At 50.5% G+C, this 22,663-nt stretch overlaps 1 protein-coding gene across 1 annotated transcript in view; it reads left to right on the top strand.

Annotated features, from left to right (window-relative positions):
• The first annotated feature begins 1,958 nt into the window (after nt 1-1,958).
• Nucleotides 1,959-22,663, top strand: part of gfi1b (growth factor independent 1B transcription repressor) — a 34,642-nt gene continuing 13,937 nt past the window's right edge. Inside the window, exons 1-5 of the mRNA XM_085965261.1 lie at nt 1,959-2,540; nt 7,133-7,256; nt 16,515-16,679; nt 20,849-21,105; nt 21,996-22,133. Coding sequence (XP_085821387.1) covers nt 7,145-7,256; nt 16,515-16,679; nt 20,849-21,105; nt 21,996-22,133 — 672 coding nt within the window. The 5' untranslated portion in view covers nt 1,959-2,540; nt 7,133-7,144. The remainder of the gene's footprint in view (nt 2,541-7,132; nt 7,257-16,514; nt 16,680-20,848; nt 21,106-21,995; nt 22,134-22,663) is intronic.

Below are 22,663 nucleotides of genomic sequence, written 5' to 3'. Positions count from 1 at the left end.
GACTGGTCACTGAGCAGGAGTTGGGTGATGATGCTTTACAGTAGAGTGGGGAGTTAGAGAGGGGGCAATAGTTGGTGAATCGGAGGGGCGGTGGGGAGAAGGAGGAGGAGATGGCAGTTTTGAAGGTAATATCTGAGGGCATCTTTCGTTCTCTGATTCTGTCTCTGTCCCTGTGTACATTTCACTGTCTCTGTCTCTTTCAGTTCACAAGTGTATTTTCTTTCATTCTTGTGTGTATGTTTTCTGTCCTACATGTGTGTGTGTATATGTGTGTGTGTGTGTGTCTGTCTCTGTCCTGCTATACTTCTCTCCCCATATGTGTGTCTCTCTCCTTCTCACTCTGTGTATCTCTCTCCCTCAGTGCCTCTCTCTCTCTCTGAGCATGTTACTCTCTCTCTGTTTCTCTGTTTCGCTTTGTCTCTATTTTTATGTCTCTATCTCGGTCACTTTTTCAGTCCCTCTGTGTGTGTGTCTCTCTGTCTCTATCTCTATCTGTGTGTCTTTCTATCCTTCTCTCTCTGTGTAACTCTATCTGTGTGTGTGTGTCTGTCCCTCACTCTGTCTCTGTGTAACTATCTGTGTGTGTGTGTCTGTCCCTCACTCTGTCTCTGTGTAACTATCTGTGTGTGTGTGTCTGTCCCTCAATCTGTCTCTGTGTAACTATCTGTGTGTGTGTGTGTGTGTGTCTGTCTGTCTCTGTGTAACTATCTGTGTGTGTGTGTCTGTCCCTCACTCTGTCTCTGTGTAACTGTCTGTGTGTGTGTGTGTGTGTGTGTCTCTGTCTGTCTCTGTGTAACTATCTGTGTGTGTGTGTCTGTCCCTCACTCTGTCTCTGTGTAACTATCTGTGTGTGTGTGTCTGTCCCTCATTCTGTCTCTGTGTAACTCTATCTGTGTGTGTGTGTCTGTCCCTCACTCTGTCTCTGTGTAACTATCTGTGTGTGTGTGTCTGTCCCTCACTCTGTCTCTGTGTAACTATCTGTGTGTGTGTGTCTGTCCCTCACTCTGTCTCTGTGTAACTCTATCTGTGTGTGTGTGTGTGTGTGTGTCCCTCACTCTGTCTCTGTGTAACTCTATCTGTGTGTGTGTCTCTGTCCCTCACTCTGTCTCTGTGTAACTATCTGTGTGTGTGTGTCTGTCCCTCACTCTGTCTCTGTGTAACTATCTGTGTGTGTGTGTCTGTCCCTCACTCTGTCTCTGTGTAACTATCTGTGTGTGTGTCTGTCCCTCACTCTGTCTCTGTGTAACTATCTGTGTGTGTGTGTCTGTCCCTCACTCTGTCTCTGTGTAACTATCTGTGTGTGTGTGTGTGTCCCTCACTCTGTCTCTGTGTAACTATCTGTGTGTGTGTGTGTGTCCCTCACTCTGTCTCTGTGTAACTATCTGTGTGTGTGTGTCTGTCCCTCACTCTGTCTCTGTGTAACTCTATCTGTGTGTGTGTGTCTGTCCCTCACTCTGTCTCTGTGTAACTATCTGTGTGTGTGTGTCTGTCCCTCACTCTGTCTCTGTGTAACTCTATCTGTGTGTGTGTGTCTGTCCCTCACTCTGTCTCTGTGTAACTATCTGTGTGTGTGTGTGTGTCCCTCACTCTGTCTCTGTGTAACTATCTGTGTGTGTGTGTCTGTCCCTCACTCTGTCTCTGTGTAACTCTATCTGTGTGTGTGTGTCTGTCCCTCACTCTGTCTCTGTGTAACTATCTGTGTGTGTGTGTCTGTCCCTCACTCTGTCTCTGTGTAACTATCTGTGTGTGTGTGTGTCTGTCCTCACTCTGTCTCTGTGTAACTATCTGTGTGTGTGTGTGTCTGTCCCTCACTCTGTCTCTGTGTAACTATCTGTGTGTGTCTGTCCCTCACTCTGTCTCTGTGTAACTATCTGTGTGTGTGTGTCTGTCCCTCACTCTGTCTCTGTGTAACTATCTGTGTGTGTGTGTCCCTCACTCTGTCTCTGTGTAACTATCTGTGTGTGTGTGTCTGTCCCTCACTCTGTCTCTGTGTAACTATCTGTGTGTGTCTGTCCCTCACTCTGTCTCTGTGTAACTATCTGTCTGTGTGTGTCTGTCCCTCACTCTGTCTCTGTGTAACTATCTGTGTGTGTGTGTCTCTGTCTGTCTGTTTCTGTTCTGGCGGAAGGTCATGGATCTAAAACATTAACTGTTTCTCTCCTCACAGATGCTGTCTGACCTGCTGAGTATTTCCAACAGTTTTAGTTTTTATTTCAGATTTCCAGCATGCACAGTATTTTGCTTTAGTCTTACTGCCTCGCTGTCTCTCTCTCTCTGTCTCTGTGTAACTATCTGTGTCTGTCTGTCTCTCTCTCTCTCTCTCTATTGGCCAACGCGTGACTCCTAGAAAACAGATTTGCGGAAAAAAAAGAATTATCAGATTGAAAAATCAGGGCGGGTTAGAGCGAAAAGCGGAGAGAGAGACGGGGCCAGGCTGAGCTGGAGGGAGAGAGAGCGGCGGAGAGGAGTTGCTGGAAGTTCAGGTGCGGCACCGAGTTGCGAGACCAGGAACAGCCGCCCCACTGACAGCCCACAACTCGGTGAGTGTCGGAGCTTTCAAACCCAGGCGGGACTGCAGTTAGCAAATAGAAATGATAAAAGCACCCTTAAAGGAAAAGTGAGACATCAAGCTGTGAAATGAGGACTTTAACCAGATGTGTTGGCAATGCAATTAATACATATTTATAAATGAATATTAAAAATATTCAGTAAAGTGGTGCAGAGTATTCCCCGTATCTGCTCTGTATATTGTGTTCAGGGGTGTTTATAAATCGGATTTCAGTGATAACCGTACCCGGGTGGGAAATTCATCCTGAGCCCTGTCAGTCTGGGCTGGAGCGAGTCCCAAACCCCAGTCCCATCCGAAGATAAACCTCAGGACGTCCCAAAGCGCTTTACCGCCAATGAAGTACTTTTTGAAGTGTAGTCACTGTTGTAATGTGGGAAACGCGGCCGCCAATCTGCGCACAGCAAGCTCCCACAGACAGCAATGTGATAAATGACCAGATAATCTGTTTTGGTGATGTTGATTAAGGGATAAATATTGGCCCCAGGACACCGGGGAGAACTCTCCTGCTCTTCTTCAAAATAGTGCTGCGGGATCTTTTACATCCACCTGAGAGAGCAAATGGGGCCTCGGTTTAACGTCTCATCCGAAAGTCGGCACCTCTGACAGTGCAGCGCTCCCTCAGCACTGCACTGGGAGTGTCAGCCTAGATTATGGGGCTCAAGTCCTGGAGTGGGACTTGAACCCACGACGTCTGGCTCAGACCCTAATATTAAACCGAACAAGGAGCCCAAAACACTGCACAGCCCCAGACCCAGAGTTTAGTCCAAGTAATAGACCAGAACAGTCTCTCTCCAATCCCAGTCTCCTCAATCCCAGTCTCTATCCCAATCTCTATCCCAATCCCAGTCTCTATCCCAATCTCTATCCCAATCCCAGTCTCTATCCCAATCCCAGTCTCTCTCCAATCCCAGTCTCTCTCCAATCCCAGTCTCTATCCCAATCCCAGTCTCTCTCCAATCCCAGTCTCCTCAATCCCAGACTCTCCCCATCCCAGTCTCTATCCCAATCTCTATCCCAATCCCAGTCTCTCTCCAATCCCAGTCTCTCCTCAATCCCAGACTCTCCCCAATCCCAGTCTCTATCCCAATCCCAGTCTCTCTCCAATCCCAGTCTCCTCAATCCCAGACTCTCCCCATCCCAGTCTCTATCCCAATCTCTATCCCAATCCCAGTCTCTCTCCAATCCCAGTCTCTCCTCAATCCCAGACTCTCCCCAATCCCAGTCTCTATCCCAATCTCTGAGTTAAAAGAAACTGAAATAACAATAGTACAAAAAGAAAATACTGCAGATGCTGGAAATCTGAAATAAAAACAGAAAATGCTGGAGATACTCAGCAGGTCAGGCAGCATCTGTGAAGAGAGAAACAGAGTTAAAATAACAATGGCATGTAGTATAAATGTCTCCCACTTCACTTTGACCCTAAATGTAGCTTTTTAAAGGGGCCCCGTCCTCACACACACGTCAATTGTTTTTGAAGAGGGGCAGTTGAATCTTTTTGTCAGAAGCTGCCTTGTTTAAATGGCACAAATAATGAGTTTTGATGGGATTGGAATTGTTGCTTTCTGTGATTTTTAATCAAAAAAAAGTTTGGCAATTTTTTTTTTGCTTTAATTTAACAGTAATCCCAATGGACAGACTTTCTGGGATCTTGTTAGAATGTGTGTGATTCTCTGGCCGTTTAACCCTCCCCCTCTCTGCCATTTGAATAAAGATAAGGATTGCCTATGACGTGGATGAATCAGCCATGAAGCCCGTGAGGCGTGAAGCTGTTTGTGGGGATTCTGCCTGTCAGTAAAATCACTGGGAATCAGAAATAGACAAAAAATGTCCAGAAATGGAAGATCTTACTCCCAGTGCTGGACAGGTATAAAGGTGCACCAAGGGAGTTTGGATATAACAACATAAGAACAGAAGAATTAGGAGCAGGAGTCGGCCATACGACCCCTCGAGCCTGCTCCGCCATTCAATAAGATCATGGCTGATCTTCGACCTCAACTCCACTTTCCCGCCCGATCCCCATATTCCTTGATTCCCTTCGAGTCCAAAAATCTATCGATCTCTGCCTTGAATAACTCAACGATTCAGCATGCACAGCCCTCTGGGGTAGAGAATGCAAAAGATTCACAACCCTCTGAGTGAAGAAATTCCTCCTCATTTCAGTCCTAAATGGCTGAAATACCTTATCCTGAGACTCTGGCCCCCTGGTTCTAGACTCTCCAGCCAGGGGAAACAGCCTCTCAGCATCTACCCTGTCAATCCCCCTCAAAATCTTATATGTCTTTTTTATATATATATCCTTTTCCCCTCTCCCTAATTCCAGTTCCCCAGTGTCCAGCTGGTCACTCCTCACTGAGAAAGTGAATATTGGTCCACTTTTCGACTATGAGATCTGTCACAGAGGAGCTCAATTCGAACACACACACTGTCCTCAAGAGCAGGAACACGGAATGATTTCTCCCCTCACTCACCCAGGGCACTGAGGCTAATTGTAGCACATCTGAAATCAGCTCACTCAACAAAAACTTGCATCTCTATAGCGCTTGTAATGTAGAAAAACATCCCCAGGCGCTTGACAGAGGCGTAATCAAGGTTTTACTCTCCTAGCTCATAGCTTTTTGCCAAGGGAGGACTATCGGGATTATAGGAGGTGGCTGCATGATTTTCTACCCATTATGTGTCAGCCGTGGCTCAGTGGGCGCACTCTCGCCTCTGGGTCAGAAGGTCATGGGTTCAAGGCCCCCTTGAGCACATAATCCAGGCTGACTCTCCCAGTGCAGCACTGAGGGAGTGCTGCACTGTCAGAGGTGCCGTCTTTCAGATGAGACGTTAAACCGAGGCCTCGTCTGCTCGCTCAGGTGGACAGAACAGATCCCATGGCACTATTGCGAAGAAGAGCAGGTGAGTTCTCCCTGGTGTTCTGGCCAATATTTATCATTCAGCCAACATCACTAAAACAGATTGTCTGGTCATTGATCTCATTGCTGGTTGTGGGAGCTTGCTGTGCACAAATTGGTTGCTCCGTTTTCTACATTACAACAGTGACTACACTTCAAAGGTACTTCATTGGCTGTAAAGTGCTTTGAAAGTCCTGAGGGTACTATAAAAATGCAAGTTTTTTCTTTCTTTTTTTCCATTATTGAATCTTCGCCCACTGACCTCTGCTCCCACACTGTGCAAAGCTCCACAATGGGAGTCTTGATTCATAACCTCAGTGAAGAGGTAAGGAATGGACTGAGCTGGAAAGCTCCTACCCAATCCGGGACTCCTACCCAATCAGAGATTGTTATCAAATCAGGGACTCCTATCCAATCAGAGATTGTTATCCAATCAGGGACACCTAGCCAATCAGGGACTCCTACTCTAGCAGGGACTCTTAGCCAATCAGGGACTCTTATCCAACCAACACTCCTGTTCCCGTTCAGATATTTCTTGCTCCCACTTATGCTCAAGTTTCTGAGGTTGTTGTTGTTTTTTTTCACCCTGGGGAATGTTCCAGGGTCTCAGTGGAATTCCACAGGAAGGTTTGGTGCCCATTTGTGAAACTAGTAATACTTTCTAATTATAAAATAACTTGCCATGTAGTGAGGTAAATTCCATTGTCGCAATAGATTGGCTGGTTATTTTTACCAGAGCCCCAGCCTCTGACATTCATCTGAGCTTGAAACCACGAATTGTCCTGAAATACATTGAAATGCAAGCGTGTCAGAAATTCCCAGAAAATTTTCAGCCATTCTTTGAACCTTCCCAGTCTGTTAATTAGCTTCTGCCAGGATTGGGGGAGGGGTGAAAGGATAAAGGAAAAAAGTTAAAGAGAAAGGAAGCACCAGGGTGAAATTTTATTTAAATATAATTTATTTTTGCCAATATTCTCCACTATATTTTCTACCCCTTCTCTCCTCTCTCGATGGTATTGACTCTGGCTGGGTTGCAGTCTATGGGTGAATCATAGAACCAGACAGCACAGAAGGAGACCACAGCCCTGCATAATTTTTTTTTCCAAGTATTTATCCAATTCCTTTTTGAAAGTTACTATTGAATCTGCTTCCACCGCCCTTTCAGGCAGCGCGTTCCAGATCACAACAACTCGCTGCGTAAAAAACATTCTCCTCAGCTCCCCTCTGGTTCTTTTGCCGATTATCTTAAATCTGTGTCCTCTGGTTACCGACCCTCCTGCTACTGGAAACAGTTTCTCCTTATTTACTCTCTCAAAGCCCTTCATGATTTTGAACACCTCGATTAAATCTCCCCTTAACCTTCTCTGTTCTAAGGAGAACAATCCCAGCTTCTTTAATCTCTCCAGGTAATTGAAGTCCCTCATCCCTGGTACCATTCTAGTAAATCTCCTCTCTAAGAGAGATCAGCACTTGGAATTGATTCCCAGTTAGAGTTAAGGGGGGGCAGGAAGCCTGGAATCATTTAAGAGACTATTGGATGGTGCATTGGATGGGAGGTTCGGAGGGATGAGTGATGTTGGGCTGAATGGCCTTCCTCATCTTCTGTTTGGCAGTTTCAATTTATGATTTTTTATTTCCTCCATTCTTTCTCCCTCCCGCAATGCCCCAGAGATATTTCACAATGCCGCGATCGTTCTTGGTGAAAATAAAGAAAGCAAACACTTATCACCAGCCCCGGTACACTGACGATGAAGTGTTTCCCCAGCCGGAGCCAGTGCCATCACCTCCTGTCGGTGAGTTTCCTGTAGGACAACGCGAGGTGTGTTATCCAATGTAACTATGGATGTGCGCGTGTAATAATAGTGAGGGGGAGAATTCATCAACTGATCACTACTCTTTCTGCTGCTCTACCTCTCTCTATCTTTTATCCTTTCCTCCCATCGCTCTTCTCTCTTATTCTTCCTCTTTCTGTTTTCTCTTCTTTGACTTTCTAGTACTCTCTTTTTAGGTCTCTCTGCATCACTTACCCCTCATTTAACTACACCGTTAATCAAAAAGGCTAATGGAATGTTAGCCTTTATATCCAGAGGGCTACAATATAAAAGGTTTTGCCACAGCTATACAAAGCCCTGGTTAGACCACACCTGGAGCACTGTGTACAGTTCTGGGCATCGCACCTCAGGAAGGATGTATTGGCCTTGGAAGGAGGGCAGCGCAGATTCACCAGAATGTTACCAGGGCTCCAAGGGTTAGATTATGAGGCCAGATTACATAAACTGGGTGACATGAATCAGTCATTCATGAAAGAAAGACTTATGAAATAATACTGAGCGGCCTACGGGTGGCGCTGGCTAGGGAGAGTATAAATACTCGGGCACGGGCCCAGCTTGCGCAGGACATTCTTAACAGGAACTAGTGAAGGATTCAACCAGAACTCCATGTTGTAAAACGGTTGATAAAAGCTTTGTTTAACGCTTAGACCAAGTGCCTAGTAGTTTTCTTACGTCACTGGGCTTGTATTCCCTGCAATATAGAAGGTTAAGGGCTGATTAGATTGAAGGTTTTTAGGATTTTGAAAGGAATTGATGGGGTAGATGGAGGGAATCCTTTTTCCGTCTAGGGCAAGGGGACAGAACCTTAAAATCAGAGCCAGGACATTCAGGAGAGAAGTTAGGAAACACTTCTTCACGCAGAGGGTGGTAGAAGTGTGGAACTCTCTTCCACAAAAAGCAGCAGATGGTAGCTCAATTAATAATTTTAAATCTGCCAAGGGTATTAAGGAATATGGAGCCAAGGTGGGTGGATGGAGTTAGGTCGCAGATCAGCCATGATCTCACTGAATGGTGGAAGAGGCTGGAGGGTTGAATGGCCTCCTCCTGTTCCTATGTTCCCTCTTCTTCGCTGTCTCTCCATCTGTCCTGTCCTCTTCCCCTCTCTCTTGTAATGGATAAAGGATGTAGGACAACTTCTGTTTAAAACATCGTGCATGCTGAGGAATCGCCCTCCTCAGTCATACCTTATCTATGTGTAGCCCTGGCCCCGATTTTAACTCTGGGTGGGTGGGCATTGGGGTGAACCAAGTGAGCATTCTTCATGTAGGTCGTGAGTTTAAATCCCACCGTGGTAAGTTATCAAACTGAATCGGAGAAATCTGGTCATTTGTGGACTGGTCTGACACAACAACAACAACAACAAGTATTTATATAGCACCTTTAACGTAGTAAAACGTCCCAAGGCACTGCACAGGAGTATTATAAGACAAAAAATCTGACACCGATCCACATAAGGATAAATTAGGGCAGGTGACCAAAAACTTGGTCAAAGAGGTAGGTTTTAAGGAGCATCTTAAAGGAGGAGAGAGAGGTAGCGAGGCGGAGAGGTTTAGGCAGGGAATTCCAGAGCTCAGGGCCCAGGCAACAGAAGGCACGGGCACCAATGGTTGAGCGATTTATAATCAGGGATGCTCAAGAGGGCAGAATTAGAGGAGCGCAGATATTTCTGGGGCTGAAGGAGATTACAGAGGTAGGAAGGGGCGAGGCTATGGAGAGATCTGAAACAAGGATGAGAATTTTGAAATCAGGACGATGCTTAACCGGGAGCCAATGTAGGTCAGCGAGCACAGGGGTGATGGGCGAACGGGACTTGGTGCGAGTTAGGACATGGGCAGCTGAGTTTTGGGTGAGCTCAAGTTTACATAGGGTGGAACGTGGGAGGCCGGCCCGGAGTGCGTTGGAATAGTCAAGTCCAGAGGTAACCAAGGCATGGATGAGGGTTTCAGCAGCGAAAAGTGACCCATGAAAAGCTGCCAGAGAATCGTAAACAAGTAAAAAAATTGCCTGTTTTCTTCATTTTCTTTGAACACTTCTGTTTACTAGTTATAAAGATATTGGAGATGGGGGGGGGGGAAGAAAGCTGTTTGACTGACAGTCAAGAAACATCCAATCGGGTAACGAAGAGTCTGTTCGCTTTCCAATTGGCCGTGGGAAGGCGGGGCCCCGTGATGATGGACGTGCCAGGCGACCAATGGCGGGAGCGTGGGGGGGGGGCAATTGGAGGCAGGAGGTCATGTGCTAAAACCTTCAGGAATTTCGTCCAATCAGAGTTGGTATCCCTACTTGGTGGGTGCATGAAAGAGGGGGCTGGTTGCCAAGCGACTGTGGAGCTGTACCCTTGCCTTTTGGGGCGGGCGGGGGAGAAAATTGTCAAGAAAAAAAATCTCAACCAGCCAGGAATGAAATGTTTATATATAAACTCCGTCCTGATTATTTATTAATCTCTTTTCGACAGAGGGGAGGGATTGAAGCAGACAGAAGTTGGGTTTGCATTGCGAATGGTAAACACAGAGTCCATTATCTTTCCGTGATCAGTACCTGTAGCGGGGCTTTCATGAGGGATGCGATTGAAAGCCAGAACTCCCAACTGCAGTCGCTGCTAATGAGCTGGAAAAGTGATTTGCATAACCTGGAATCTGAAGCAGGCTCCGTTCTGCAGTATAAACAAGGCAAAGAAAGAAGAAAGTCTTGCATTTCCACAGTGCCTTTCTCAAAGCACTTTACAGTCAATGAAGTACTTTTGGAGTGTAGTCACTGTTGTAATGTAGGAAACGCGGCAGCCAATTTGCGCACAGCAAGCTCCCACTAACAGCAATGTGATAAATGACCAGATAATCTCTTTTTTGTTGTGTTGATTGAGGGATAAATATTGGCCAGGACACCAGGGATAACTGATGGGTACTGAACTCCAGAGGCAAGTGAGCACTGGCTCACCTGGGAGGGGGGGAATGTGGATGGGATGCACCGCAATTTTCCGATCTTTTGATTCCACTTTCCAGCTCCACATCACTGCTGCTGGGCACTGGGTTAAAAAGAAAAGAAAGACTTGTGTTTATATAGCGCCTTTCAGAACCTCTGGACGTCCCAAAGCGCTTTACAACCAATGAAGTATTTTTTGAAGTGTGGTCACTGTTGTAATGTAGGAAACTCAGCAGCCAATTTGCTCACAGCAAGCTCCCACAAACAACAATGTGAAAATGACCAGATAATCTGTTTTAGTGATGTTGGTTGAGGGATAAACTGGGGAGAATGCCCCTGCTCCTCTTCGAAATAGTGCCCTGGCATCTTTTACCTTAGAGAGCAGACAGGCCTTGGTTTAATGTCTCATCCGAAAGACAGCACCTCCGACAGTGCAGTGCTCCCTCAGTATTGCCCCTCTTACAGTGCGGCGCTCCCTCAGTACTGCCCCTCCGACAGTGCAGTGCTCCCTCAGTACTGCCCCTCCGACAGTGCAGCGCTCCCTCAGTACTGCCCCTCCGACAGTGCAGTGCTCCCTCAGTACTGCTCCTCCGACAGTGCAGTGCTCCCTCAGTACTGCCCCTCCGACAGTGCAGCACTCCCTCAGCACTGCACTGGGAGTGTCGGCCTGGATTTTTGTGCTCAAGTCTCTGGAGTGGGACTTGAACCCACAACCTTCTGACTCAGAGGCGAGAGTGCTACCCCCTGAGCCACGGTTCTCAACCCTCCAGGATTGCCCTGGAGTCTCCAGGAATTGAAGACTAATTTCCAGGACACTGCCGCCAGCAACACCGGGAGAAAACATCATAGAGGAGTTCAAAAAAAGTGTTTTTATAAAATTTTCTTTGCACACTTTTTTTACTAGTCATAAAAAATATTGGTCATTGGGGGAAAAAAGGTTGTTTGACTGACAGTCAAGCATCATCCAATCAGGTAAAGAAGAGTCCATTCACTTTCCGATTGGCCGTGGGAAGGCGGGGCACCGTGAGGAGGGACATGTCGGGCGACCAATGGCGGGAGTTTGGGGGCGGGGCAGTTGGAGGCAGGCGGTCATGTGATGAAACCTCCAGGAATCTGTGCAGCCTGAGTTGGCAACCCTTTCTCTGGATAGCGGGGACTTCCTTTTGATATTGTGGATGGAGGGGAGGGTCAGCTGACCGCTCGGCATGACTGTGTATGCTAACAATACGACTGTTGCATCGCCAGTCTGCGCAGCCCGATATCCAGCAACTTGCATTTATAGAGCGCCTTTAACGTAGTAAAACATTCCAAGGCGCTTCACAGGAGCGATTATCAAACAAAAATTGACACCGAGCCACATAAGGAGATATTTGGACAGGTGACCAAAAGCGCGGTCAAAGAGGTCGGTTTTAAGGAGCGTCTTAAAGGAGGAGAGAGAGGCGGAGAGGGTTAGGGAGGGAATTCCAGAGCTTAAGGCCCAGGCAGCTGAAGGCACGGCCGCCAATGGAGGGGTGAAGGGAGTGGGGGTTGGACAAGAGGCCAGAATTGGAGGAGCGCCGAGTTCTCGGAGGGGTTGTAGGGTTGGAGGAGGTTACATTAACTGAACTTGGAGCAGTCGCCACCCATTTCTTAGGGGGTTACGAGTCCAAAGCACAATACTGCTCATAATAGAAATTTCCAGCGCAGAAGGAGGCTTTTCGGCCCACCGTACCCATACTAGCCCTTTTTTAAAGAGCCATCCATTTAGTCCCATTCCTCAGCCCATTTAAATTTTCCTTTTTCAAATATTTATGGATCTGCTTCTGCCCACTGTTTCTGGTTGGGCATTTCCTATCCTAACAACCCATTGTGTTAAAAAAGATTGTGCCAACCTCTGCCTTCATTGTTTTGGCAATGCTCTTAAATTTCTGCCCTCTAGTTAGTGATTCAACATCCAGTGGAAATATTCCCCAATTACTTTATCAAAACCACTCATACTTTTCAACTCCTCCACTCCTCTGTTGGAATGAAAAGAAGCCCAGCATGGTGTCAGCCGTGGCTCAGTGGGCCGCACTCTCACCTCTTGAGTCAGAAGGTCGCGGGTTCAAAGTCCCCACTCCAGAGAATTGAGAATATAATCCAGGCTCTGACAGCCCCAGTGCAGTACTGAGGGAGTGCTGCACTGTCGGAGGTGCTGCCTTTCGGAGGAGACGTTAAACCGAGGCCCCGTCTGCTCTCTCAGGTGGACGTAAAAGATCCCGCGGCCACTATTTCGAAGAAGAGCAGGGGAGTTCTCCCCGGTGTCCCGGGGCCAATATTTATCCCTCAATCAACATCACTAAAAAAACAGATGATCTGGTCATCATCACACTGCCGATTACTTATCCTGTACTTCAAAAGTACTTCATTGGCTGTAAAGCGCTTTGGGACGTCCTGAGGTCGTAGAAATACAAGTCTTTCTTTCTTTCTCACTTTTCCTCATAACTAAACCCTCTCGTCGCTGGGATCATCTGTGTGAATCTCTTCACAATCTCAACCAGAGAGGAGCTGGAATACAAAGGGGAGGAAGTTGTACAGAGCCTTGGTCAGACCACATCGGGAGCACTGGGTTCAGTTCTGGGCCCCGCCCCTCAGGAAGGATATATCGGCCTCGGAGGGGGGGGCAGCACAGACTCACCAGAATGATACCGGGGCTTAAAGGGTTAAATTCCGAGGCCAGGTTGCACAGACTGGGCTTGTATTCCCTCGAGTTTAGAAGATTAAGGGGTGATCTAATTCAGGTGATTAAAATTCTAAAAGGATTCGATTGGGTCGATAGAGAGAAACTATTCCTCTGGTGGGGGGAGTCCAGAACAAGGGGGCAGAACTTTAACATTAGGAGTGAAATCAGGGAGCACTTTTTCACATAAAGGATAGTGGAAATCTGGAACTCTGCCCCAAAATGTCTGTGGATGCTGGAGGAATCAATTGAAAGTTTCAAGACTGAGATCGATAGATTTTTGTTGGGTAAGGGAGCAAAACCGGGCAAATTGAGTTGAGGTACCGATCAGCTGTGATCGAGGGGCTGAATGGCCTCCTCCTGTTCCTATGAGAGGCAGGAAACAGAACCTGCTGATCACTCCTACAACCCAAGGAGGAGCCAAGCTCTCTACACAGTCCCTGCTGAGTTAACTGGTCTCGGCAGCGCTGATTTAGCAGAGCTACAATTTGCCTCAGTACCCCTGATTTAAAGAGAAGGAGAAAATCATCCAGGGTTTCTGTATCATGATCCCTGTGCAGCGACTCCTCCTGGGCACTGGGACTTGAACCAGATGTGAGGTCCCCCATGCCCAAATAGCCGGCACTCATCACTGTAAGCTCCTTGGGACTTTTAGTATGTTAAAGGTGCTATATAAATGCAAGTTGTTGTTGTTGTTAACTGACAGCCATGAAGAATGACCGCTCGGGGCCAGGGCACCAGAGGGTGTCTGACACTGTGGTTCTGTACTCCAGAAAGGAGTGATTACAGAAGTTACACCAGGATCACACCTGGAGGAGTCCGTGTTTCATGTTTACATGGAGTGTGAGAGGTTGCAGCCCCTCTTTCACTATTTGAAGGGGCTGCTCCTCGATTTTTGGCTGCACTTCAGTCCCACGCTCCTGATCTTTGGTCACCCGGTGCGGAGGGGAGCGGGCAGATCGGAGGACCTCCTCATAGGAATGCTCCTGGGCCTGGCCAAAAAATCCATCAATTGGTCCAATCAGCGGGCAGTCGAGGGGGTCGTTCGGCCCGATTGTCTGCCTCTCTTCCGCGGCCATGTTTGCGCCCGGGTGGCCCTGGAGATGGAGCACGCGGTGTCCGCTGGCACGCTTGAGGCATTCCGTGACCGGTGGGCGCTGCGGGGACTGGAGTGCATCATCACCACTGGGAACCAAATTTTAATTTAATTTGTTAAGTTTTATTTAAAGTTTTATTAAGTTACAGTTAATTTGTTTATCCACCCCCCATAAAAGTACACCAGGATCACGCCCATCGTGAGACTCAGCTCCTGACCGCCTTGAAGGTTGCGGGGTCAGGAGGAGACCCTCGATAACGTCGGGGGAAGCTGGCTGCCCCAGGGAGATGCCAGTTACCCTTCCCCCACACCCCCTGAAAGCACCAAATCACAGCCCCAGTCCTGTGTGTCAAGAGGCTTCCAATCCTTGGAGTTCCAACCTTGACCTCGCCTCCGGCCTTCCTCGCATTCGGAGTATCAGCCTCCAAACTCACCACGGCTCCCCTCGTTGGGAACTCCCAGTGCAGTCAAGCCCCACCCCTTCCAAACAAGGCCACCGCAGGTCTAGGATCCACGTGCCTGGGTTTAAAAAAATGTATTCATTCTCGGGATGTGGGTGTCGCTGGCAAAGCCAGCATTTATTGCCCGTCCCTAATTGCCCGTGAGAAGGCGGCGGTGAGCCGCCTTCTTGAACCGCTGCAGTCCGTGCAGTGCAGGTGCTCCCACAGTGCTGTTAGGGAGGGAGTTCCAGGATTTTGACCCAGCGACGATGAAGGAACGGCCGATATATTTCCAAGTCAGGATGGTGTGTGACTTGGAGGGGAACTTGGAGGTGATGGTGTTCCCATGCGCCTGCTGTCCTCTGCCTTCTAGGGACTGGCAGAGGGTAGGCTGGAGTTATGGTGGGGGCCCACTGACTGGAACAGCGGAGCAATTTCAGAGCCAACGGCATCAGGAGAAGAGCAGGAGGGGAGGGAAGAGGAGGAAAGTGGCCAATGTCACTCGATAGGGACAGTCAAAATGAAGCGTAGGCATCAGCCTCATTGAAATTGCCAGAACTACGAGGGAAAATCCTGGAATTTTAGATTTCGATCCTTCAGCCGTGGCTCAGTGGGTAGCACTCTCGCCTCTGAGTCAGAAGGTTGAGGGTTCAGAGTCCCACTCCAGATACTTGAGCACATAATCCAGGCTGACACTCCCAGTGCAGTACTGAGGGAGGGCTGCACTGTCGGAGGTGCCGTCTTTCAGATGATGTGTCAAACCGAGGCCCCGTCTGCTCTCCCAGTTGAACGTAAAAGATCCCATGGCCACTATTTGAGCAGGGGAGTTCTCCCCGGTGTCCTGGGCCAATATTTATCCCTCAACCAACGTAACTAAAACAGATTATCTGGTCATTATCACAATGCTGTTTGTGGGAGCTTGCTGTGCACAAATTGGCTGCTGCGTTTCCTACATTACAACAGTGACTACACTTCAAAATCCAGCTTCATTGGCTTTGGGACGTCCTGGGTCCGTGAAAGGTGCAAAGAAATGCAAGTCTTTCCTTGAATTTGTCTCCCCCTGCCCCCTCCTGGTTACTGTTGTTGTGGAACCAGGAAGGTCCTTTGACTTCTGTTCGTGCAAAGATTAAAATCCTGTAGATTTTTTCACTATATTAAAAGCTACAATGTGGAGCAGTTAAACCAAGGCACTGTATTCAAATCAGTCTCATTCAAATCAGGGTCTATTCGCAGTTGAGTGGAAGGTGGAGTGGAGCAGATCATTCCAGCAACTCTTGGGGTGTTGGAGTGAGCTCAGAAACAAGGGCCAGCCTTCACCTGCCTTCTTGTGGAGAGGGTGAATAAAGCAAAGGGGAGGGGAATTTTACATAGAATGGACAGCACAGAAACAAACCATTTGGCCCAACAGGTTCGTGCCGGTGTTTATGCTCCACACGAGTCTCCTCCCGCCCCTCTTCATCTCACCCCATCAAAGTATCTTTTCTCCCTCATGTGTTTATCGAGCTTCCCCTTAAAGGCATCTATGCCATTCGCCTCAACCACTCCCTGTGGTAGCGAGTTCCAGGTTCTTTATTGTTTTTTTTAATGACTATCTTATATTTATCATAAAATCATCGAGTGATACAGCACAGAAGGAGGCCATTCGGCCCATCGTGCCTGTGCTGGCTCTTTGAAAGAGCTCTGCAATTAGTCCCACTCCCCCCTGCTCTTTCCCCGTAGCCCTGCAATTTTTCTCCCCTTCCAGGATTTATCCAATTCCCTTTTGAAAGTTACGACTGAATCTGAATCTGGTTTCCTTCAGGGAGTGCATTTATGACCCCTGGTTTTGGATTCCCCCACAAACATTACAACAGTGACTCCACTTCAAAAGTACTTTGTTGACTGTAAGCCTAAAATAAAAGGGAGGAGGGGACTGAGGGAGAAATCTAGGGCTGGGACGAGAGAGCGAGAGCAGGGGTGAATAAAACCTGTTGCAGTCGAAGCGAGAAAGTTAAAATAAATTGTGAGAAAATATTTCTTCCTTGCGAGATTTAAAGAATACGAACAGCTTCTGTTGCTTTCCCCAGATTCATCCTTTTGGTCTCCGGTGCAGTGTACGGGCTCCAGCGCCAGGGTGAAAGGTCACGACACCAAGCGTGGACGGGAGGAGGCAGCTTGGGAGAACAGCACAGCCTATGAGAGGACGCCCCCGTGTCACGGGACTAAAGCCACCACCCACAACTTCTCTCCAGGTACCAAGATCTCATTCACTGTTTGTGAGCAGCACGGTTATCAGCTCGCCCCATTTAAAAGGGGGGTGAGGAGGCCCCACAAGGAATTCTTCACTTACAAGCATGATTTATGTGATATCATTTTACGAACAAAGCTTGTGAGTGTAGGAAAAGAAAGAACTTGCATTTCTCCAGCACCTCTCGCCACCTCAGGACGTCCCAAAGCGCTTTACAGCCAATGAAGTACTTTTTGCAGTGTAGTCACTGTTGTAATGTAGGAAACGTGGCAGCCAATCTGCGCACAGCAAGCTCCCACAAACAACAATGTGATAATGACCAGATAATCTGTTTTAGTGATGTTGGTTGAGGGATAAATATCGGCCAGGACACCGGGGAGAACTCTTCTTCGAAATAGTGCTGTGGGATCTTTTACATCCACCTGAGAGGGCAGACAGGGCCTCAATTTAACGTCTCATCCGAAAGATGGCACCTCCGACAGTGCAGCACTCCCTCAGTTGCCACCTACGGTCGGATGTTTTCCTGGAGGTTTGATCATCTCACAATTGACCACATGACAATTGTTCATGTGATCGATCACATGACGGTGGTCACATGACGATCGGCCGGTAAATGTTGGGTCCCCTGTAGCTGTGTGTCTTTGCACCCACAGAACCAGACCCAGCAAGAGTTAGTGCTCTGAAGGGGGGGCAAAAAAGAGAAAATAGGAAAAAGTTGCAAGTTTGTGCCCTCGGGTGCTATAGTCACGAACTGAATGAAATAGCTCTCTTATTGCAAACTGAACATCCGTGGCACTTCCAGACAGGGTTCTTCAACTGCTGATTTACAATACAAAGTTAGAACATAAAAACATAGACATAAAAGATAGGAGCAGGAGTCGGCCATTCGGCCCCTCGAGCCTGCTCCACCATTCAATGAGATCATGGCTGATCATCCAAACTCAGTACCATGACCATGCCTTCTCTCCATATCCCTTTAATCTTAAGAAATATATCTAACTCCTTCTTGAATATATTTAATGAATTGGCCTCAACTGCCTTCTGTGGTAGAGAATTCCACGGGTTCACCACACTCTGGGTGAAGAAATTCCTCCTCATCTCAGTCCTAAATGGCCTACCCCTTATCCTTAGACTGTGACCCCTGGTTCTGGACTCCCCGACCATCGGGAACATCCTTCCTGCATCTAGTCTGCCCAGTCCTGTTAGAATTTTATAAGTTTCAATGAGATCCCCTCTCATTCTTCTAAACTCTAGCGAGTATAAGCCTAATTGACCCAATCTTTCTTCATATGTCATTCCTGCCATCCCAGGTATCAGTCTGGTGAATCTTCGCTGCACTCCCTCCATGGCAAGAACATCCTTCCTCAGATAAGGCGACCAAAACTGCACACAATACTCAAGGTGTGGTCTCACCAAGGCCCTGTACAACTGCAGCAAGACAGGCATAGGGGTACGGTAGCATAGTGGTTATGTTACTGGACCAGTAATCCAGAGGCCCGGACTAATGATCCGGAGACATGAGTTGGGGAATTTAAATTCAGTGAATTAAATAAATTGAATTAAAAAGCCAATATCGGTAATGGTGACCATGAAACTATTGGATTGACGGAAAAAACCCAACTGGTTTACTAATGTCCTTTAGGGAAGGAACTCTGCTGTCCTCACCCGGTCTGGCCTATATGTGACTCCAGACTCACAGCAATGTGGTTGACTCTTAACTGCCCTCGGAAATGGCCCAGTGAGCCACTCATTTGTACCAAACCACTATGACAACATCAGCACTGTGGGAGCACCTTCGCCACACGGACTGCAGCGGTTCAAGAAGGCAGCTCACCACCACCTTCTCTGAGGGCAATTAGGGACGGGCAATAAATGCCGGCCCTGCCAGCGACGCCCACATCCCGTGAATACAAATAAAAACTGTCCAAAATAATTATTTCCACAATAACATTTTCTAAGTGGTTCTGGCTTTAATGACAGTAATGCTGTGACTGGATAATCCTCTTGATGCATTATGCATAAACCGCCCTGAGATTCCTCATGATTGAGAGCGTGTTATTTGTGGTGGTAGAAATGGAAGTCATTTGATGCATAGATTTACTTTGAACTTTTCTGAACGGATCATCCCGTTGATTGGGTCTAGCTGTGCAATGTCTCTGCTGTGCGACTTTTCCCCATTCAATGTGGACCAGCAAATGCAGTTTATTTCCCGACCTAGTCTGCCGGACATACCTGGAAGTAGAAAACATCTGGTGATGGGGGAGCGGGGGTGGGGGGGGCTTGGTGATGGGGAGCGGGGGGTGGGGGGGGCTGGTGATGGGGAGCGGGGGTGGGGGGGCTGGTGATGGGGAGCGGGGGTGGGGGGGCTGGTGATGGGGGAGCAGGGGCTGGGGGGGGCTGGTGATGGGGAGCGGGGGGTGGGGGGGGCTGGTGATGGGAGCGGGGGTGGGGGGGGCTGGTGATGGGGAGCGGGGTGGGGGGCTGGTGATAGGGAGCGGGGGTGGGGGGGGCTGGTGATGGGGAGCGGGGCTGGGGGGGGGCTGGTGATGGGGAGGGGGGGGTGGGGGGGGCTGGTGATAGGGAGCGGGGGTGGGGGGGGCTGGTGATAGGGAGCGGGGGTGGGGGGGGCTGGTGATAGGGAGCGGGGGTGGGGGGGGCTGGTGATAGGGAGCGGGGGTGGGGGGGGCTGGTGATGGGGGAGCGGGGGTGGGGGGTGCTGGTGATGGGGAGCGGGGGCTGGGGGGGGGCTGGTGATAGGGAGCGGGGGTGGGGGGGCTGGTGATAGGGAGCGGGGGTGGGGGGGGCTGGTGATGGGGAGCGGGGGTGGGGGGGGCTGGTGATGGGTGAGCGGGGGCTGGGGGGGGGCTGGTGATAGGGAGCGGGGGTGGGGGGGCTGGTGATGGGGAGCGGGGGTGGGGGGGTGCTGGTGATGGGTGAGCGGGGGCTGGGGGGGGGCTGGTGATAGGGAGCGGGGGTGGGGGGGGCTGGTGATGGGGAGCGGGGGTGGGGGGGGCTGGTGATGGGGGAGCGGGGGCTGGGGGGGTGCTGGTGATGGGTGAGTGGGAGTGGGGGGGTGCTGGTGATGGGTGAGTGGGGGTGGGGCGGCTGGTGATGGGGAGCGGGGGTGGGGGGTGCTGGTGATGGGGGAGCGGGGGCTGGGGGGGGCTGGTGATGGGGAGCGGGGGTGGGGGGTGCTGGTGATGGGGAGCGGGGGTGGGGGGTGCTGGTGATGAGTGAGTGGGGGGTGCTGGTGATGGGGAGCGGGGGCTGGGGGGGCTGGTGATGGGGAGCGGGGGTGGGGGGTGCTGGTGATGGGGAGCGGGGGTGGGGGGTGCTGGTGATGGGGAGCGGGGGCTGGGGGGCTGGTGATGGGGAGCGGGGGTGGGGGGGCTGGTGATGGGGGAGCAGGGGCTGGGGGGGCTGGTGATGGGGGAGCGGGGGCTGGGGGGGTGCTGGTGATGGGTGAGTGGGGGCTGGGGGGGTGCTGGTGATGGGTGAGTGGGGGTGGGGGGGGCTGGTGATGGGGAGCGGGGGTGGGGGGGGCTGGTGATGGGGGAGCGGGGGCTGGGGGGGCTGGTGATAGGGAGCGGGGGTGGGGGGGCTGGTGATGGGGGAGCGGGGGCTGGGGGGGCTGGTGATGGGGAGCGGGGGTGGGGGGGGCTGGTGATGGGGGTGGGGGGGTGGGGGGGCTGGTGATGGGGAGCGGGGGCTGGGGGGCTGGTGATGGGGAGCGGGGGTGGGGGGGCTGGTGATGGGGGAGCGGGGGCTGGGGGGATGCTGGTGATGGGTGAGTGGGGGCTGGGGGGGTGCTGGTGATGGGTGAGTGGGGGTGGGGGGGGCTGGTGATGGGGAGCGGGGGTGGGGGGGGCTGGTGATGGGGGAGCGGGGGCTGGGGGGGCTGGTGATGGGGAGCGGGGGTGGGGGGGGCTGGTGATGGGGGTGGGGGGGTGGGGGGGGGCTGGTGATGGGGGTGTGGGGGGTGGGGGGGCTGGTGATGGGGAGCGGGGGTGGGGGGGGCTGGTGATGGGGGAGTCGGGGTGGGGGTCTGGTGATGGGGGAGCGGGGGGAAGCGGGGGGGGAGAGCGGGTGGGGGGAGCAGAGGGTGGGGAAGTGCTGGGGCCAAAATGAATAATTGTCTATTTTAACCTTCATTTCTTTTCCTTTCTGTTGCAGTGTCAGGCTCTCTTCTTCCAAGATCGCCTGTCAGTAAAGATTGTTTGCTGACTTCGGCCTACAAACAGAGCTTCCCCTGGGACACGTTCCAGAACGTGTACGACTTCTGCCATCTCTCCACCAGCTTCCACCGGGTGGACGCCACCAGTTTGTACGGGTCCCGCATTTCAAGTCCTTTGGAGATCGACCAGCCCATCGACTACAGCACCCATTACGTCTCAGACCCGAAGTCTTACCACTGTGTGAAGTGTAACAAGGTAACCGCAGCCGCGGGCAATTCATGCCCAATTTGCACGGGCTGCGATCTCAGTCCGTTAGAGAGGGATGGAGCCCACAGAGTCAATTGTCAGTCGTGGCTCACTTGGGCAGCACTCTTACCTCCCAGTCAAAGGGTTGTGGGTTCAAGTCCCACTCCAGAGACTTGAGCACAAAAATCTAGGCTGACACTACCAGTGCAGTGCTGAGGGAGCGCTGCACTGTCGGAGGTGACGTCTTTCGGATGAGACGTTAAACCAAGGCCCAGTCTGCTCTAACAGGCGGATGTAAAAGATCGCATGCCACTATTTCGAGGAAGAGCAGGGGAGTTCTCCCCGGTGTCCTGGGGCCAATGTTTGTCCCTCAATCAACATCACTAAAAACAGATTATCTGCTCATTATCACATTGCTGTTTGTGGGAGCTTGCTGTGCACAAATTGGCTGTTGCATTTCCTACATTACAACAGTGATTACACTTTAAAAAGTACTTCATTGGCTGTAAAGCCCTTTGGGACGTCCGGTAGTTGTGAAAGGCGCTGTAGAAATGCAAGTCTTTCTTTATAAGGGGGGCTGAGAATTTTTTTTAAGAACAATAAATCTTATTTCATCTCCAGGGGTCCGGGCGCTTCCTTTGTTTCTCTGCCATCAATGGTAGGAACCCTGTGGGCCCATCAGGAGGCTGGTACACATCACCTCACTGGGAATACTGGCCTCTGTACGTACACCAGCTCCCACTGTGAAAGGGAACGGGAATTGGAATGATAATGGGAATGGGAAAGGAATGTGCGATCTCTGCCATTGAATGTGGCATAGAATCACAGTCAGAGATCCATAATTCACTGGGAAAGGCCTCTCGTGATCCTCGCAGTAACAGGTCACCTTCACCCAACAGGTCTTCTCCACCCCGCACGGCCTGGAGGTCCATGTCAGGAGGTCACACAGCGGGATGCGACCCTTCGCCTGCGATCTGTGTGGGAAAACGTTTGGTCACGCAGTCAGCCTGGAGCAGCACATGAACATCCATTCACAGGTTCCCCGATCCCTTCCCATCTTTGTGTTAAGGTCACTGATCCGGGTCTTTAAAATAACCGGTCCCCAAAAACCCACGGGGTGCTGAGAGGAGGGGACCTGTACCCCAGTGAGAGTCAGCACCTTCAGGAGAGGAGGGGACCCGTACCCCAGTGAGAGTCAGCACCTTCAGGAGAGGAGGGGACCTGTACCCCAGTGAGAGTCAGCACCTTCAGGAGAGGAGGGGACCTGTACCCCAGTGAGAGTCAGCACCTTCAGGAGAGGAGGGGACCTGTACCCCAGTGAGAGTCAGCACCTTCAGGAGAGGAGGGGACCTGTACCCCAGTGAGAGTCAGCACCTTCAGGAGAGGAGGGGACCTGTACCCCAGTGAGAGTCAGCACCTTCAGGAGAGGAGGGGACCTGTACCCCAGTGAGAGTCAGCACCTTCAGGAGAGAGGGGACCTGCACCCCAGTGAGAGTCAGCACCTTCAGGAGAGGAGGGGGCCTGTACCCCAGTGAGAGTCAGCACCTTCAGGGGAGGAGGGGGCCCG

Source organism: Somniosus microcephalus, chromosome 23 (genome assembly GCF_052327205.1).
Source record: "Somniosus microcephalus isolate GS21.2 chromosome 23, FLI_Smic_1.0, whole genome shotgun sequence".
Taxonomy (NCBI): Eukaryota; Metazoa; Chordata; class Chondrichthyes; order Squaliformes; family Somniosidae; genus Somniosus; species Somniosus microcephalus.
Note: the sequence above shows the minus strand (reverse complement) of the source record. Positions and strands in the feature narration are given on the sequence as shown.